Genomic DNA, 19,478 nt, shown 5'->3' with positions numbered 1-19,478 from the left:
TTGAGAAGATGAGCTGAATAGTTTCTGAGTCTGACTTCAGCTCTTAGAGTTTACAAGAGCCCCATGTGGTGATGTCAGTGAGCCAGGTGATGAGTGAGTCCTGGGAACACAAGTCACCATAGTTGAAGCATCCTGAATCTCCTGCCAAACTAGGCTTAGCAATTGTATGCTCATTTTATATTTTATGCTTCTATACTTATTATGACCTCTCTCTGTCTCTGAAGAGATCAGTGCAGAACTTTCCTGTGGAGTGAAATGAGTATCCTTAGCTTATCTAGACATGAGAGTATGAAGGGTGAGCAGGCACTTCGCTGGGATTTCGTCAAGCAAGCCAAGTATAGAACAGAATGAGAGCCAGATATATATAGGACATGCTATCCTCAGATTACAAAGGCAGTGAATATCTAGGTTATGACAGTCTTCGGCATGTCTGTGTCTTTAGTCACACTCCTCCAGCCTGAACTGGTTGCTTCTCTGGTTCTGGTGCCCAGCTGTTATCCTGGGAATCCCCTTCTCGCCCTCCTCTGTTGAATGCCTATTTGCTGTATCTTTTACTCACCTTGTTGTGGAGTATATCCTCCAGTTATTCTTGAGACAGAGTACACGGGACGTAAACTTTTTGAAAGCTTGCATGTCTGGAAATGGATTCTACCCCCATATTTGATTGATAGCTTGGCTGGGTATAAAACTGTAGGTTGTAAATAATTTTCCCTCAGAAGTTTAGAGAATTTTTCCCCATTTATTTCCATTTTTACTATTTGTAAATCTGAAGCCATTCTGACTCCTCATACTTTGTATGTTACTTTTTTTTCCTCTAAGTAGGATCTCTGTCTTCAGTGTTCTGAAATTTTACAATGATATTTATTGTTCTAGGCATATTTTCATTTGTGTGGGTGTCCTCTCAAACAGGAGGCTCATGTCCTTTCACTTCTGGAAATAGTTTAAAATTATTTTTATTTTCTTCCTCGCATTTTCTCCTTTTCTCTTCTGAACTCCTATTATTTGGAGTAGGACCTCCTGGACAAGTACTCTTAATTTGCTTATGTTTCTCTCCATTTCTATGCCATTTCACTCTACTTTCTGGGAGATTTCCCTAATTCTATCTGCCAACCTACTGTTGAGTTTTTAATTTCTAAGAGCTTTAATTTTCTTTAAAATTTCTCTTTTGTTTACTTTGGGCTTACATGCTACAGATTTTCCTCAGATCTTTGGAAATTCCTGTCTGTTTGTTTATGATTAATATTGGAGGACGAGAACACTAGGAACTCTGGGTGGGTAGCATTGGAGGATTTTGAGCTTTTTTTTGTAGGGTGGTCTGGGTGAGCTGTTTGGGAATCTTCCCAGTGTCAGTATCTTTTGCTCTTTCTCCATGGAATGATTATATTCCCAGGGAAGCTTCCATTCTGCCTTGAGAGTAAGGGTCTGGCAGGCAGAATTCTGTGAGCCAAGTAGAGGAAGGTGGGTGTGGGATATTCTCTGCTTCCAGCATCACTGGTCATGAGATTAATCACTAGATTATATACATAGACACTTTTGTGTGTGTGTATGTATATATGTGTATACATATACAGTTAATCCTCATTAATCATGGAATCCCTGTTTGCAAATTCACCTCCTCACTAAAATTTGTAACCCTAAGTCAATATTCATGGTGCTTTCATGGCCATTCACAGATATGCACATACCAGTTAAAAAGTTGAGTCACCCAACACACATGTTCCCAGCTAAGGTAGAACAAGGTGATACTCTGCCTTCTTGTTTCAGCTGTCCTACTGTAAACAAGTGTCCTTTTTATGGTCTATTTAGTGCCATGCTTTTCATAATTTTGCACTTTTTCTTGGTGATTTCACTGTTTAAAAGGCTCCCAAGCATAGTGTTGAAGGGCTGTCTAATGCTTCTAAGTGCAGGAAGGCTGTGATGTGCCTTATGGAGAAAATAGGTCTATTAGATAATCTTCATGCAAGCATGCATTATAGTGTGGTTGGCCATGGATTCAATATTATTGAATCAACAATATATATATTTAAATAAGGTGTCTTTAAACAAATTCATAAAACAAGGTTGTGTATTGATAGGTTGATAAAAATGTTGTAACTTTGTATTTCCCCAGGGAAATACAAATGCATTTGTATAGTGCATTATTTGGGAGTAATGAATGAGTCAGTATTTGTTCATTTAGTGCTTGCAGGGATTTATGGAATGTAACTAGCACAGATAATGAGAATCAACCATGTGTATGTGTATACATCTGTATCTGCCTACCCAGGCCTTCAGCTATGCCTCATGTTGACTCACGCACAGACCTCCTCTCATCCTTTCTGGAGAGTAGACTTCTGCTAGACTTGGAGAAGGACAATCACCCAGGGGCTGTGGGATGAAGGGGGGCGTTCTAGGACTCTTCACTTCTTTTTAGAAAACTTTCTCCCTGATCCTCCATATTTTAGCAGTCTCTTCTTTCTCCTCTTCACATATCCTGTCCCTGTGTCAGAGGTATGTGCTGCTCCAGGGGTTTCTGTGATTTTGAAGGGCTCTGCAGTGTAAATCTGGATGGTTCTCAGTTTCTTCTGCCATCAGCTTGGGAAGTGGATTTTGATGTAGTTTTATGTCCTCCAGGTTGACTACCATGGTCCATCAGCTTTCCAGATTCCAGTTTTTTATTCTTGTCCTCTTTCCTCCCTGTCCTCCTGGTCCTCCATGTTTCTACGTCCCTTTACTGTAGTGCTTTGGGGGAAAGCAAAAATAAGATGGAGTGTTCTCTTTGCCATCCTAACTCATTAGTCTCAGTTCCTTTTTTTATAAGTCATGTTCCTGAGATAATAAATTTCAGCTAGCGTGCCACCCCCTTTGCCATAAGGCCCTGGAAGATGTCAGTATTGCTAATATTTGCATGTCCTGGACTGCAAAGGACTTAAAAAGAGTTTCTTGACTCACTGACAGCTAAATGAGAAAATGTCTTCCTTTTTCCTTCTCTGTAATGCCTTTATAAGGAAATGTGGATTGGTAGGTATCTCTACAAAGCATTCTTAACTTCCAGCTCAGAAAGAGAATGTCTAGTCTCAAGTAGAATTTCTTCCAATTTCATTACAGCCGTAATCCTCTCCAGGTTTCTTATAAAATTTTTGAACTGAGATCTTTGTAATGCTTATTTTTTCATTGTTAACATACTAAACAAAACTGTTGATCACTTCCAGATCGCTTTCCTCATTTTAAAAATTGTCTTAAGATTATGAACCAATGTATAAAAACAATACCCACTTTAATAGTCTACTGAGACTCCAATTAGAGAGGGTAAAGTTAGAAATAGCTAAGTTAATACACATTGTTTTAGAATCTTTTCTATCAAAAGGGTTTTTTTAATGTCATTCTTTTATTTTTAAACAGCAATGCATAATCTTTATAGAAAAATTGAAAATTTAGGAAACTAAAGAAATAGTCACCTTTTTTCTTACCACTCAGAGGTAATTACTATATATTAAATGTGTAGTGTGTGTGTACCATATATATATGTATATATATCCTTCCAGTCTTTATTTGTAAATACGTGAATAAAAATGCATATTAAAATTTTCCATGTTACTCTCCCACAAAACATTTTTAATTACTACATTCTCATACACTCATTGGCAACCTACTTCTGTAAAGGCCAGAAAGTATAATTTTTGGTTTTGCAGGTCATAAGGTCTCTGTTAAAACTACTCAACTCTCCTATTGTAGCACGAAAACAACAGTAGATATTTTATAAACAAACAAATGGGCCTGACAGTGTACCATTACAACTTTTATTTACAAGATCATGCAGCCTCCGATTGGGCCCACTGGCCACAATTTGCCAACCCCTAGATATGTAAACTTTTAGTTTTGACATAATTCATGAAAAGTTGCAAAATATTACAGAGAGATTCCTGCACTCTTTATCCAGTTTCCCCCAAGTTACATCTTCACTACAGTACAATGTAAAAACCAGAAAGTATGCATTGGTATAAGGAGTGTTTATAGTTTCATACCATGTTATTACAGGCATAACCACCACCGCAATAAAGATACAGAACTGTCCCGTCACCCAGAGGTCTTCCTCATTCCACCTCCGTATAGTCACAACCACCTCCCTCCCTGACCATCCCTACCTCTTAGCAATCACTAATCTCTTTTCCCCCTCAAATTTGTCATTTTGAGAATGTTTTACAAATGGAATCATACAGTATGTGACCTTTTGAGATTAACTTTTTTCATTCAGCAATGAGATTGAGTCAGGTTGTGGCATGTATCAGTAATGTTCCTTTCTATTGCTGAGCTGTGTTCCAGGGTATGGATATAGCACAGCTTGTTTAACCATTCACCTATTGAAGGGCATCTTGGTTGTTTCAAAGGATTCTTTTAAGGTTCTGTTGATTTCTGTGTTTGGTTCTCCATGTTCGCTTTCTTCCTCATTGTCAAGCTTCCAAGTTGAATGTGGTTCAGAATGTGGTGGTCCATCTATCTCAGGTGTTCAGTTGAGTCTTATTGTAGCTGTCATTATTTCAAACGCATTGAATTCACAGCTCACTGATTTAAAGCAAAGGTCATTGATCCTCCAGGGACTTCCATTTGCTTTGCAGGTTAGTAGTGATACAGTATCTTTATATTTATGGTGATCATTGAGTAAATAGTCTTAATACTTGTAGAGACAGAGACTCAAGTTTGAGTCTCAGTGTTACTACTTACTACCTGTTGTCCTCAAGAAGTCACCTAACCTTGAACCTTCATTTTCTTATCTCTTAAGAAAAAAAAAAGTATCAACCCTATCTCATAGGATTGCTGTGAGGAGTTAAATGAGATTACATAGGAAAAGTGTTTGGGGAACAGGAAATCACCCTACAAATGTTACAGTAATCGTCATAAAAGTAAATCATCCTTCATTAGTGTTTTAGAAAAAAAGTAGCAGTTTTGTAATTAGGATGAGTAGCTTTTATTAATGAGTAAGTATGTGGCAGGGTGGGATATCCTTGCTGGAAAAAAAAAAAGAAAATTAAGACCCAGTTTTTATAGAGTTAGAAGGCCAGAAGAACAGAGAGGAAGAGTGGTATTTCTGTATGCTGTAATGGATGACCTGTGTTGCAAATATAATACCATCTGGCAGATGTGAGAAGAAATCATTTAAATCAACAGTGTCTGTAATGAGCTACCATCTGATTCCTGTTAATCAGGCCTTCCTTTTTCAAACCGTCTTCCCATGGTTTCCATGACCCTGTTCTCTCCTGCTTCTCCTTCTGGCTTATCACCATCATCTTCTTGGCCCTTAAATATGGAGTTCCCTGGGGATCATCCCTGTACTTCTCTTTCCATGACCTCTTCCCTGGCAATATCATGCCTTTACATCACTCTCCAAACAAAGCCTACATCTGTGTCTCTAGCCCTGACCTCCCTCATTTCCATCCTGCTGGCTGGATGACTCTATCTCAAACTCACTATTTCCAAAGCTGAGGTCATTTTTCTTACAAGATGGCCCTTCTTTTCGAATTCTTTATTTCTATCCATAGTTCTACCGTCTTCTCAGTCCCTCAGCGTTCTTCTCTCTGTCACCTCCCAACTCCCCCCAAATCTAGTCATCGTATTGATTCTTTGACCACAGTTTCTCCCATTTCCTCTTTCCTTTCCATTTCCGGCCTACATCTTTAGCCTTTTAACTAATATCCCACTTTCCATTCTCAACCACCGTCCATTCATCCCTCCTCAGCTTTGTCATATGAATCTTCCACAGCTCTGTTCAGATTCTTCCTACTCAGTGTCCTTGATTGCTCCCCTTGTTTGTAGAATAGAGCCCAAATGGTTAGTCTAATACAAAATCTTCTGCATGATCAAACTGCTTTTGTAATCTTATATACTCAACTCCAGATGAACTGAAAGGCAGTAATATGAAACAAAACTCTTATTTTTCAGAATTCCACAATGGTTTGCTTTTCTGACTTCATTTAAAGTAATTTATGGACATACTTTCCTTTTCTATGCTGGACCCATGTATGGTTTCTCTCAGTATTCCCACAGAGTTACATATGGCAGGTGTTTAATTATTTATTGAATAAATGATTGGTCCTATGGTAGAAACTCAATTCTTGTTTGACCCATACATTTAACAGGTAATTATTGAGAACCTTACTGTGGGTCAGGTAATTTGAGGCATTGGGATATAGTGGGCACAGTCAGTCAGTTTTTGTGTTTTTTTTTTTTAGTTTGAGTTTATTCTTCATTTAACTTCGAAAACACTACAACAATTGAATATTTTTTAAAAAACAGTAGCAAGTAGTGAGCATATTATGATTGTAGTCCTTCACTCATTCTCTACTGCATATAAAATGTCAGCAGTGAATGTTCTTCACAGGCCCCATAAAGAGATCCTACACTAAGCACCACCCCTGGGAGGACGTTCATCATCCTCATGTGCTTCTCCATTGTAATGGCTCTGTCTTTCCTGATTGGGAGCAAAGCCCACCAATTCTATTTGGTCCATTTCATCCTCTTCTACTTCCTTCCTCTCAGGTAGGAGTTTTTCCGGCAAAGAGATTTATCAGGAGAGAGAAAGCCATTCTCAGGAAAGTTTACCTTAAATTCAACGACTAGGCGACCCTTTCCATACTGTCCATGATAAAATGGCATGCCTTCATTTAGCACGTACATGGCCTTACATTCTAGCAGCAGTCTTAAAGATGTTACCATTGGATTGTTTATGACTTCATACTAGGGTATCAACTTTGTACTTATGTCTAAAGCTAAGCTATCAGGCAGTTAGTTTAAGAATATATTAAATATTAAATAATTATACTCTGGTTGCCTGAAGCATATGGAATTTATCTGTTCAGTGAAGTGAGAAGTCTAGGTTAGGAGAAGAAAACGGGTGAGTTTTACAAAGGATCTTCCTAATAGAAGGAAGTAGTTGGAGAGGGGAAAAGAGAGTGAGGATATCAAGCTATTGAGGTCTCCTCCAGTTAGTCATTTCTTCTCGGGCAGGCAATTCCGTGAAATTAACATAATGTGCTCTTGGATCCTATACAGATGGCAATCAGGAATTATTTCCCTGTGAAGTCTGTGGAAGACGCTTTGCAGCAGATGTTCTGGTAAACATAAAGACATTTTGTAGATGTGTTTCATTGGAGTTAAATGAACTGTCAAGTCAGTGAGGAGGCCACAGTGGCAAAGATTAAAGACAGATGTGGAGGGAAAGCAAGGGGAGAAAAGTACATAACCTATGGCTGGCAGGCCCAGAGGACACTTAAGCAGATCAGTGCTGCCCCATTCAAAAGGGAACTTATTAAACATGGTCCTCTTACTAAAAGGAAGCCAGATGAAAGTATCTTGGCACAGCTGATTGTCTCTTGAGAGGTTTTGGCTCTTTCGCCTTTTCTATAAGCATCAAAAATTCAAATTTTAAGGCCGAAGCACCAGGGAAATTAGCTAGTCAAGAGGAATGAACATTGAATTTGGAGCATCTGGAAACTTGGCTTTTAGCCTCAAATTTGTCACTAATTCTGACAAGTCCTTTAACCTCCCTCTGTTTCTTGCTTTGCCACGTATAAAGACAGAACTCTCTAGTTTCAGGGGTTTTATGTAATTTGAACAAAATGGATGTAAGGCTTGTTCCAAGACCTAATTGTTAATTAGATTCAAGCTAACTGCATGTCAAGTCCCCGGATTGATGCCTATAAAGTTGAATAAAAGCTTGATTTATTTCAAAATTAGGGAAACAGGTAGTAGGCCCCCCATATTATGAAGGAGTTCCCAAGAAAAACGATTTAAAACAAAAATCTAAATGATAATGAACTGTTAGTTGGGACATTTAGGTCAAAGAGACTTGTTTTGAACTTAAAGAATTTGGACTATAAACCTGACTACATTTGGGGCAAAAGACTACCGAATGAGGTTGTAAGTTTTATTTCTCTGGGGAATTTAAAAGTGAAATATCTGTTCTAGTTAACCGCAGCTAGAGTTTGCTGGACCTAGAAGGGGAACTCACAGGGCCTGTTGTGGCCCAACAATCCACTAGGGAGCTGCCTTTGCTAACCCAGGACTGCACCCCATGAGAATGGATTTGACACTAAATCATTTTGATCACTAAATGCCAAGTGTTCTTGGGTCCTCTTGAGTTCTACTTCATTGACCCATTTCTAGGCTACAAAGAGCATTTGATCAAGTGGTCAGCTCTCTCTCTCCTTCAGTTAAAATGGTATGGCTTGTTCGTAGCCAGGTGCAGTGATTTTCATGGAGCCTGTATTTTTTGGGTCTGGACAAAGCAACTGTCTAAGTGATAGCTATTATGAGTTAACATGACCACCAAGGAAGAGGACTTAAGAGTGGAAGGCAAAGATCCTGGCATAATCCCATAGTGTTGCAGTGCAGACTTTATAAAAGTGGTACACAGGCAAAGCTCTGTGTGCTGGCTCCCTGGTTTTTGTACCAGAAATGCTGAGTACTTACAGGTCTACTGCCTGGACTAGTTTTCTCTGCCGATTGTCTTAGTTTTCTCTGCTGATTGTCTTATAAGTATTGTAATATTTTAAAATTTAATATTATAAGCTTAGATTTGCTCTAAAATAAATGACTTCATGAATGTGAAATGTTTGGACACACTAAGGGAAAATGTCTTCATAACTTAAATGGAATTGGTGTATTTTTCATTCGTGGTATGGTTGTCCCAGTTGTTTCTTGCAGATGTTCTCAAATATTTCTTTGAAACCTCTCCACTCCTTTTCAGGAGTTAAGTGGTTTGATTTGCTGTGTGTAGAAAAGTAACCCAGTTAAACTCAATTTTGAAATGTTGAGTGGTAAGAAGAGTTTTTCTGAGAAGGTTCCACTGGTAAGAAGCTAAGTTTCCCTTTGCTGTATGCAAAGAGTTCCTTCAAAATGATGGGAAAACAATGTTAAGGTTATTGGGACTCAATTCCTGGATGACTTGCTTCTGGAATTTAAGAGCAGTGAAGGCAGTAAACAGAATAGAAGAAATAAGAAAAGTTCCTTGGCTTCAGTGAGTACCTAGCCGAATATCAGAAATAATTTATTTCAACTTAAACTAGAAAGTTTGCCTTTTCAACATTATTTAATGCTTGGAACTATTCATTGAGCCCAAATGATAGAGTTAAATATGTAAGACCAAATTTTAAGTAAGTTTCTTTAGCTGAAGAGGCCTTTTATTGACCTTGCCCAAACACAGTATCTCGTTATGTGTAACATGGGTGAAGAGAGCCAGATGGATTTGCTCTGCTGTGATCTGAGAGTTAGAGAATGAACTTGGCTCTGAAGGTGCAACCCAGTCACTGCAGCAGGGGCTGCTTGAGTACACTGAGGCATTACGAACTTTGTGATTGTACATGTTAAAAATTTTAATCCCCACTCCTTCTTTTCTAGGAAAGGCATGGACTAATATGTAGAAAACTGTTCAACAAAAAGCGTAAAGCTTTCAATTCCTTAAAACAAAGATTACAGGGCACTGACATTCCCACTGTGTGGAAGGCTCCTCAATCCAAGGTACTATTGATATCTTCCTTGCTGTTCTTGATTATCTCCTTCAGTACATTAAAGCCTCTTTCTGGCTCTCTGGTTTCATTTTTGCTTGATAATGCAGTGTAATGTCATGTAAGTATAATCCACCTTTACTGTTTTCTTTTTAATCATGCTCACTTAGATTTCCAAATGTATTTCAGATACTTTCCAGATGTGGCAAAAAAAATCTCTTTTATATTTTCATTAGAGTAGCATTAAATCCAGCAATTAACTTGGAAGACAGTCACTTTTAATCTTACATTTAAGTCTTCCTTTAAAGTTTTGTAATTTCTTTGTTTTTCTGATTGTTATTTTGTGTTTTCCCTCACTATTGTGACTTGCAAATTTTATTACTGTATTTTCCAAACCTCTTTTGGTACTTTTGGAAAACAAATTCTCTTTTTTCTCCAAATTTCACAGTTCTGTTTCTTGTAAATTCAAATCCTAGCTTTAAAAAATATTATAATGGTGAGATATATAGTCTAGGTTAGTATATGTTTTATTTTTTTGTAGCCTCAACCCATGAGAAAATCTAAACTGGAGACAACAACATGAAGACTTCATTAATGCGATTCGATCAGCAAAGCAGTGTACACTAGCCATTAAAGAAGGCCGGCCTCTCCCACCTCCACCCCCTCCGTCCATCAACCTAGGTGTGTGGCCAGTTTGGTTTGCTTTTGACATTTTACTCTTAACCAATTGAGGCTATGCTTGATTTTTGGCCTAGTCATTATGCCTTCCTCCTATAAACTCTAAAATTAACAATAGTAATTAAATTATATAAAAGTAAATTTATCATAAAATTTATATTATCCTATTTTTTTCAATTCTGCGTAAAGATTCTGTGTTTCCTTCTAACTCTACCTCAACATGAGTGCACCACTGCACCCAATGTCATGGCATTACAGAACTCCAGGGGATGCCCTTCACATCCTGGTTTATGAGAATGGAGCTGGGCAGAGCCGTTCAAGCAGTTCTGTAATAGCTCCATAGCATCAAATACCCACAGCTCTTTTAATTTTTTGAGATAAAAATATAAAATATAAAATCACCATTTTAACCATTTCAAGTTGTAATCCTGTAATCCATCCCCTGTCTTTCTGTAAATTAGAAATTAGGTCTAGAGGCATGATTAGATTAATGTTAACACAAATCCCTTATCAGGTATAGGATTTTCATATATCTTCTCTCATTCTGTGGACTGTCTTTTCACTCTCTTGATGGTACCTTTGATGCCCAAAAGTAATTTGATGAAGTCCAATTTACCTATTTTTTCGTTTGTTGCCTAGCTTTTGATGTCAAATACTCCAGTATCTTGAAGTCTTTCCCCTGTGTTTTTTATTCTAACAGTTTTTATAGTTTTAGCTCTTATATTTAGATCTTTGATCCAGGTAATTTTTTTTTTTTTTTTAAATAGGAAGTTTTTTTTTTTTTTTTTTTAATTAACTTATTTATTTATTTATTTATTTTTGGCTGTGTTGGGTCTTCGTTTCTGTGCCAGGGCTTTCTCCAGTTGCGGAGAGCAGGAGCCACTCTTCATCGCCGTGCGCGGGCCTCTCACTGCTGCGGCCTCTCCCGTTGTGGAGCTCAGGCTCCAGACGCGCAGGCTTCTGACGCACAGGCTCCTGACGCGCAGGCTCAGTACTTGTGGTTCACGGGCTTAGTTGCTCCGTGGCATGTGGGATCTTCCCAGACCAGGGCTCGAACCCATGTCCCCTGCAGTGGCAGGCAGATTCTTAACCACTGCGCCAGCAGGGAAGCCCTGATCCAGGTAATTTTTGAATGTGGTATAAAGTAAGATCATTGGAAGTTGGATACCTAGTTTTACATGTGGTACCTTTCTCAGCACTATTTGTTGAAAAGACTGTGCCTTCCCCATTGAAAGGTCTTGGCACTCTTATCAAAAGTCAATTGGCTATATATGTGAAGGCTTATTTCTAGGCTCTTTATTCTATTCCATTTTTCTATATGTCTGTCCTTATACCAGTACCACACTGTTTTGATTACTATAGCTTTGTGGTATGTTTTGAAATCAGGAAGTAGAGAGTCTTTTAAGATTATTTTGGCTATTTAGAAACTTTGAGATTCCATATGAATTTTTAGGATGGGTTTTTTTTCTATTTCTGAAAATGCCGTTGAGTTTTGATAGGGATTGCATTAAATCTGTACATCACCTTGGGTGTAGTTGTCATCTTAACAATATTGTCTTCCAGTCTGTGAACATGGAATGTCTTTCCATTCATTTATGTCCTCTTTAATTTCTTTCAGCAGTGCTTTGTAGTTTTCAGTGTATGAGTCTTGCCTCTGGTTAAATTTATTTCTAAGTATTTTATTCTTTTGATGTTACTGTAAATGGAATTGTTGACTTTCTTTTCAGATTGTTAGTGTATAGACGTACAGGCAATTTTTGTGAGTTGATTTTGTCCTGCAGTTTTGCTGAATTTTGCTTATTAGCTCTAACAGTTGGTTTCTGGTGTGGAATCTTTAGGGTTTTCTACATATTTGATTATGTCATTTGTGAACAGAGATAATTTTACCTATTTGTATGCCTTTTATTTCTTTTTTGTGTCTAAACCTTCTGGCTAGAACTTCCAGTACGATGTTAAATAGCATTGGTGAAAGCAGACATCCTTGTCTTGCTTTCCATTGAGTATAATGTTAGCTGAGGGTTATAAATGACTATTTAAAGTGTAAGTAATAACATATTATGGGTATTATAACATTTGGAAGTGATATGTATGAAAATAATAGGATAAGGTTGAGTGAGGAAAATGAATGTATATTGTTGAAAGGTTCTTATGGTATCCATGAATAGGTATAGCATTGTTTGAAGGTAGAGTATTGTATCATAAAGATCCCTATTAATAAGCCCTAGAGTAAACATTTAAAAGTATTGATGTATAGCTAATAAGACAATACATAGACTGGAGATAAAATGGAAAAAAATTCAATCTAAAAAAAAACAAGAAAAGAGGAAAAAAGGAACAAAGACCCAGTAGGATAAAAATAAATAGCAAGATGATAGATTTAAACCTAACCATATGGACAATTGCATATAAATGACCTAAACACTTAGGATAAAATGCAGAGATTGTCAAACTGAATAATAAAGCAATGTCCAATTATATGCTTTCCACAAGAAACACACCTTAAATATAAAGACACAAATAAGCAAGCCAGGCAGGTGACAAAATGAGGTGAGCCAGGTGGGCCTAGAGAGGCTACATCCTCCCTAAGGGACAGCTGCTCCTGCCTCAGCACACGGCTGCCTCAAAGGAACGCACACCCAAGGTTGCTGGGTCTGATTTCTCAAAGGATGGCAGAAATGCAGACTTCCTTATTTATAAATATCAGAAACTCAGTTTTTTAGAAACTTCAGGTTTCAGTCTCTGAGATTAGAAGTCAGGAGGTCATTTTACTTGGAGGGGTGGGGACAACTGGGAGGCGATTCAAGGGGGATTGGTGGGAACTCTCTGTGTCTTGATCTGGGCTGGTTTCATGGGTGTGCACAGTTTGTGAACATTTCATGGAGCCATACACTTATGATTTGTGCTTTTCCTCTGGATAAAAAGAGAAATACCAGCAATGTCTGAACAATTGTAGATTGACATGTTAAAAGCACAGGAAAAGACAGATATGCATTCAAATAATAATCATTAAAACTGAAGTAGCTAATACTAATATCAGGAAAAGTAAACTTCAGGGCAAGTATTATTAACAGAGATGGTAATTAAAAAGATATATTCATCAAGAAGACCTATCAGTCTGAAATGCTTGTAACATTTTGACCCAGTTGACATCTATAGCTATAGTGTGATACACAGCAACAGCAGAATATAATTGTTATCAAGTACACATGTAACGTTCAACCAAGATAGGCCATGTGCAGGAGCACAAAGTGGGTCTTAATAAATCTAAAAGGGCTGAAATCATACAGACTATGTTATTTGACCACAACAGAATTAAATTAGAAATTAATGATGAAAATATATCTAGAAAGCTCCTGAATATTTGGAAATAAACAAATCATTTCTAAATACCTCATGGATCTAAGAAGAAAGAACAAGAAAAATTAGAAAATATTTTGAACTGAATGGTAATGAAAACATATCAAAATTTGTGGGATTCAGCTAAAGCAGTGCTTAGAGGGAAGTTTATAGCTTTAAATGCTTATATTAGAAAAGAAGAAAGGTTTAAATCAATTGCCTTAAACTTCCTCTTTAAAAAGTTAGAAAAAAAAGAATAAATTACACCTAAATTAAGTAGAAGGAAGAAAATAGTAAATGTAATTCATCATATTAACAAAATATTTTTTAAAGCATATGATCATCTCAGTAGCTACAGGAAAAAAGCCTGTGAGAAAATGTAATACCCATACATGTTTAAAAAAGAAAACTCTTAGAAGGGTAGAAAGAGAAGGGAACTTCCTTTTAATAAAGGACATCTCTGAAAAATCTACAGCTAATATCCCACTTAACGGTGAAAAGCTGAACAGTTTCCCACTGAATTCAAGAAAAAAGCAAGGATGTCCTTTCTGACCACTTCTAGTTAACACTATACTGGACATAGTACCCAGTGTAATAAGAAAAAATTATATATTTTATACACACACACACACATACATACATACACATAAATTTAAAGGTTGGAGAGGAAGAAGTAAAACTATCCTTATTCACAGACAACATGATCATGAATGAGTAAATGTAGAAAATCTTAGGAAATTACAAAAAAAGCTACTGAAATTAAAAGTTCATTTAACAAGCTTTCAGGTTATAAGGTCAATATACACAAGTGAATTGTATTTCTATATACTAGGCATAAACAATTGAAAAAATGAAATGAAAAATGCCATTATAATCATGTAAAAAACATGAAATACTTAGGCATATATTTAACAAAATATGTGTAAGACTTTTAAAATGAAAACCACAACACATTGCGTAGAGAAATTAAAGAGGACTAAAATAGATGGAGAGATTTACCATTTTCATGGTTTGGAAGACTCATGCATTATGTTATGATGTCAGTTCTCCCCAGATTGATCTATGGACTCAAAGTAATTCCAATGAAGATCCCTGCAAGTTTTCTTTGCCAAGTAGGAATTGACCAGCTGATTCTAAAATTACACAGAAATTCAAAGGATCTTGAATAGCCAGGATAGTTTTGATAAAAGAATAAAATTGGAGGACTTACACTACCTGATGTCAAGACCTACTGTAATGTTACAGTAATCATGACAATTTGGTATTAGTATATCAATTGAACAGAAAAGAGAATCTAAATATAGATCTCCCCCCAATCTATGGGCAGTTGATTTTTAACAAAAGTAATTCAACCTGGGAAAGGATAGTCTTATACTATACACAAAACTTAATTCAAAATGAATCATTGACCTATAAAGTGCTACAACTATAAGATTTCTAGAAAAACCAAACATCTTTGATCTAAGAGTCAACAAAGATTTTTTAAGCAGGACACAAAATGCAGCAACAGGTTTTTTAAAAAGGAAGTTGATAAATTGGGCTTCACCAAAATTAAAAACATTAGTTTTGAGAGACACCATTAGGAGAATGCAAAGGCAAGGTACAGGATAAGAAAATATTTATAATACATGTATCTGATGAAAGTCAAATATCAAGAATATATAAAGAAGTCTTATAACTCAATAATACGACAACAACCCAATAAGGAAAAGGCAAGAGATGTATTTGAACAGAACATCACAAAATAATGGTCAATAAGCATGTGAAAAGATACTCAACATCATTTTCATCAGGGAAATGTAAATTAAGACCACAGTGAGATACCACTACACACCCACTTGAATGGCTAAAATAAAAAACTGACAATACAAGTGATGGTTAAGACATGGAACAACTGGAACTCTCATACGCTGCTGCTGCTGCTGGGAGTCTAAAATAGTACAGCCACTTTGGTATTTTCTTAAGTTAAAGATACACTTACCTATGCAGTGATTCCACTCCTAGGTGTTTGTGCAAAAAAATGGAAAACATGTCCTTAAAAAAGACTTACATATTAATGTTTATAGCAGCTCCATTTAAGTAGCATAAACTGAACATGACCATCAACAAGTGGATGGATAAACTGTGGAATATTTACAAAATGGAATACAACTGAACAGGAAGAAGAAAGTGCAACTATACATGCAGCACACCATGGATGCTGTCTTGTAGTAAGATATAGAAGAGGTAAAACTTATCTTTAGTGACAGGAAAATAGATCTTTGGTTGCTTGAGTCTGGGTTTGGGGGAATTATTGACTGAAAAGGGGCATGAAGGAACTTTTGGAGGTAAAGACTTGTTTCATATTTTAATTGGGGTGGTTACACAAATGTATGTATTTGTCAAAACTTTTCAAACTGTACACTTAAAATAGGTGCATTTTAATGCACGTAAATTTTTCCTCAAAGTTCATTCTAAAAAGTATAAAAAGGGAATTCTCTGGTGGTCCAGTGGTTAGGACTCCACACTTAAACTGCCGAGGGCGCGAGTTTGATCCCTAGTTGGGGAACTAAGATCCCGCAAGCCAAGGGTCGCAGCCAAAAAATAAATAAATAAAATAAAAAGTAAAACAAACAAAACCAAAGTGTAATACTATAAAAATCATCCGAAAAATAAATCATCTGAACTTCAGTACCAGAAAATACTCTTAATAATTGCTTCATTTTTCCTAGGTGCTTATGAAAATTAACTTGAAATCATGTGTTGTCTTAAGATGTTCCATAGAAAGATCTATGGCTATGATTTTGGTAATACTTTGGCAACAAGCTTTGTATAATAAAAGCATCTTTTATGAGAACTACTTCATTTTAATAGCAGAAGCTGCAGGGTTGATGGCTACCTTCTAGTTCTTTAGTTGAATAGTGAAACCATGTCAGATGGTCTGCTGTGTGAATTTCTCTAATTTCCACATTGGATTTAAAATGTGGGGATTACTGTTTCTTTAAAATAAATAATTCCCTTTTTAAGACCTCATCAAGTGTACAGTTTATTTTTCTGACCTTTACATTTTTATGCTAAAATACAGTTTTATAATTAAATTCTTCCCTATGCCCTTATTATAATTTTATGCACCAAGCAAAATGATTACCTCCAATAGGACATTTTCATTACTATTCAATTATTTTGATTGTGCAGGGATTTTATATTAGCCCATATATTCTCCAGCTTAAATACTTAGAAAATTTATACAGATATTACTAGTGTTATTAATCATATGGCCTAGTATGTATGAGTTTGCAAGTAATTTCCATTTTTTTTCCAGCATGATTCCTTATTTCATGGCTCAGTTTTTGTGACGTGCATATATTTATTCTAATTCTTACTGACTTAAGTAAGTTTGCCAATCATTCAGCTTTCCAGGATTATGTGACAGTTTATGAGGGCAGTGATATAGAATATTTACAATTGGGATTTTCAGTGGTCCTGGGACATTTGGTCCACGTTTCACAGGGCTATGTAGACGTGGGTACTCAACAAAGTGCTTGCATTTTTAAATGATGTTTGTTTTTCTACTTTAATCTTTTATGAGATATGGAATAAGACATTAAAAATCCTTATCAGGAATCCCCTGGTGGTCCAGTGGTTAAGACTCCAAGCTTCCACTGCAGGGGGCGGCACGGGTTCTATCCCTGGTCAGGGAACTAGGATCCCGCATGCTGCACGGTGTGGCCAAAAATAAATAATTAATTAGTTAGTTAGTTATAAATCATTATCTATTGAAATAGATAGCACATAGTGATTTTTATGATATCATTATTGATAGAGGAAGAGGTGACTCAGATTGAGATGAGGGCCGAACGTGTAGCTCAGTCATGCTGTGTTCAAATTATTGTTGCAAGAAAAGAGTTTTTGCGTTCTCAGTATATTTGACGTTCTCTTCCTCTGCCCCTTAAGTCTGGGCTTCATGTTCCTCCTGTGGACTCCTGGAGGACCTAGTGCTTCCTCCTTTCAAAGCTTATTCCCCAGAGTCGTAATTGTCTGCTTCTTTACCTAGGCCTCTAGTCGTCTCTAAGATCTTTGTCAGCAGGGAAATACTACACTTCAACTTGGTATATAGTGCCAAACACACAGAAGGGCGCAATGAATGAATGAACAAGTGGGATTAAGGAAGCAACACAGTCACTGCCATAGTCACTGTCTTTGCCCAAACTGAGTCTGGTAGCAGCATTTCTGATATAAACCTTGACTTTTCAGCTGGTAAAACTAAAGAAATAACCCCTGAACCACGAACCCAGTTCTAGATGTTTTTCTACACCATCGTAAATGAGTTCTGCATGATAATGGCACTTTCTATTTTACTTTTCATAAGCAGTTTCTTTCCTGTTTGATAGTTGGAACACAACCTGGCTGGGCCTGTTTCATTATAGTTACAGCATGTTCTACCCACCCACTGTACCAGGCCCTACTGTGGATTATCATAGTTAACTTTCATAACAACTCAATGATACAGGTGATATGTAGGTACTGGGGAAATTGAAGCTTAAGGAGGTTCAGAAACGTGCCCAGGTTCACACACATGGTAGGTGAAGAGCTCAGCCTCAAAACCAGTCAGGCAGGCTGCAGAGCCTTCACCATTTCTATTTTATTTTATTTTGTTCTATTTTATTTTGTCCTGTTTTATTTTGTTCAAGGAATTTGTCACCATGGGAAAATTTTGTTTCTGTATTAGAATGCTTAGTCCTTGATTACAGAGACATTGTATCCCCAAGTTGCTTGGAGCATAATAGGTGTTCAGTAAGTATGGAATTAATGATGAAGTAATGCCTTCCAGAGTGTGCAATAAACTGTTAGGTTAAGTGCTAACCGTTTCTTTCATTCCAATTTCTTACATATTCCAATTCTTTCATTTTATGAGTATTCATTTTAGGAAATGATTTGTTCAAGTAGAAAACTCCCCAAACTGCTTTAAAAGATGTCTTCAAAAAACTCTTAGCTTTGAAGACATCACTGCCTTAAATACCCATTCGCACATGTAGGAATTTTGACTCTATACTAAACCAAACTTCCATACAGAGTTTAAGGTGGTGCTGTCTCAGGTCCTTCCTGGGGAGAGAGGTAGTTATTCTCTTATGTCACACCATATCCACTTTGTCATCCCTTCAAGGCGCCTAAAGCAAAACAACACAACACAACCCCCATGGTCCCCCTTGCTTTGGAGCAGGAGGCTCCAGCCTGGCTTTGGAACATGTGAGCGTCTCCACGTTCTGAGAAGACCTTGGATCTTTCTCACTTCTCCTTTCTCCCACTGTCTAGTAATTGCAAATGAGACAAATTGAGACCAGTGGGTATTCCCCAGAACCTCAGAGGACCCCACGCCCCCAGGGCTGCCAGAGAGGTTCTAGCACTGGAAGCTCTTCCCTTTTCTGTTTTGGAACTCTCACCTGTTCCGTTTTCCTAACCCCCTTTCTGAACATATTAATTGCCTCCTCACTTAGGAGTTCAGTGGGAAAATCTAGCCACTGCAGAAGGAGTGTGACATTGGTTTCAAATCCCATCCCCCAAACCCACATTTTGAAACATCTTACTCCCTCTGTAGCTCCATAACTTTTGTATAAACTTCTGTCCCACTCGGTACCACAACTTGGGCTTTTGATTCGTCTGTGCCCTTCAGTCATCAATATCAATATTCTGTGATTCTAGGACTCCTTTCTTTACATAATTGTCCACTAAATAATTCATTTATTTGGGAAGTTCCTAAGTATATATAATTAATCTATTTTCTGAAAAACACCATAGCATGTAAACATTTTAAGGGAACACTCTTAATTGAAATAAGTGCATAGGTAGAAAAAATTTACCCCACCTTGTCCTTTACTTGAGCCCTTGCATGTCTCCACCTCTGGAATAGGCTGTCTCAAATCAGAGTTTGGTACCTCTCTTTCATGTTGGAGCAGAGTTCATATTCTATTTACTTCATTTCATGTAGTCCCTTCCAGAGTTGTTTTT

At 37.0% G+C, this 19,478-nt stretch overlaps 1 protein-coding gene across 1 annotated transcript in view; it reads left to right on the top strand.

Annotated features, from left to right (window-relative positions):
* ZC2HC1B (zinc finger C2HC-type containing 1B) overlaps positions 1-19,478 on the top strand; it is a gene marked incomplete at its 5' end in the record, with an annotated part of 34,693 nt that overhangs the window by 2,242 nt on the left and 12,973 nt on the right. The window contains 4 exon segments of the mRNA XM_068550774.1: positions 7,027-7,088; positions 9,373-9,492; positions 10,021-10,041; positions 10,043-10,160. Of these exon segments, the coding sequence (XP_068406875.1) occupies positions 7,027-7,088; positions 9,373-9,492; positions 10,021-10,041; positions 10,043-10,160 (321 nt within the window).

Source organism: Eschrichtius robustus, chromosome 9 (assembly GCF_028021215.1).
Source record: "Eschrichtius robustus isolate mEscRob2 chromosome 9, mEscRob2.pri, whole genome shotgun sequence".
NCBI lineage: Eukaryota > Metazoa > Chordata > Mammalia > Artiodactyla > Eschrichtiidae > Eschrichtius > Eschrichtius robustus.
This window is presented reverse-complemented; position numbering and strand designations above follow the sequence as displayed.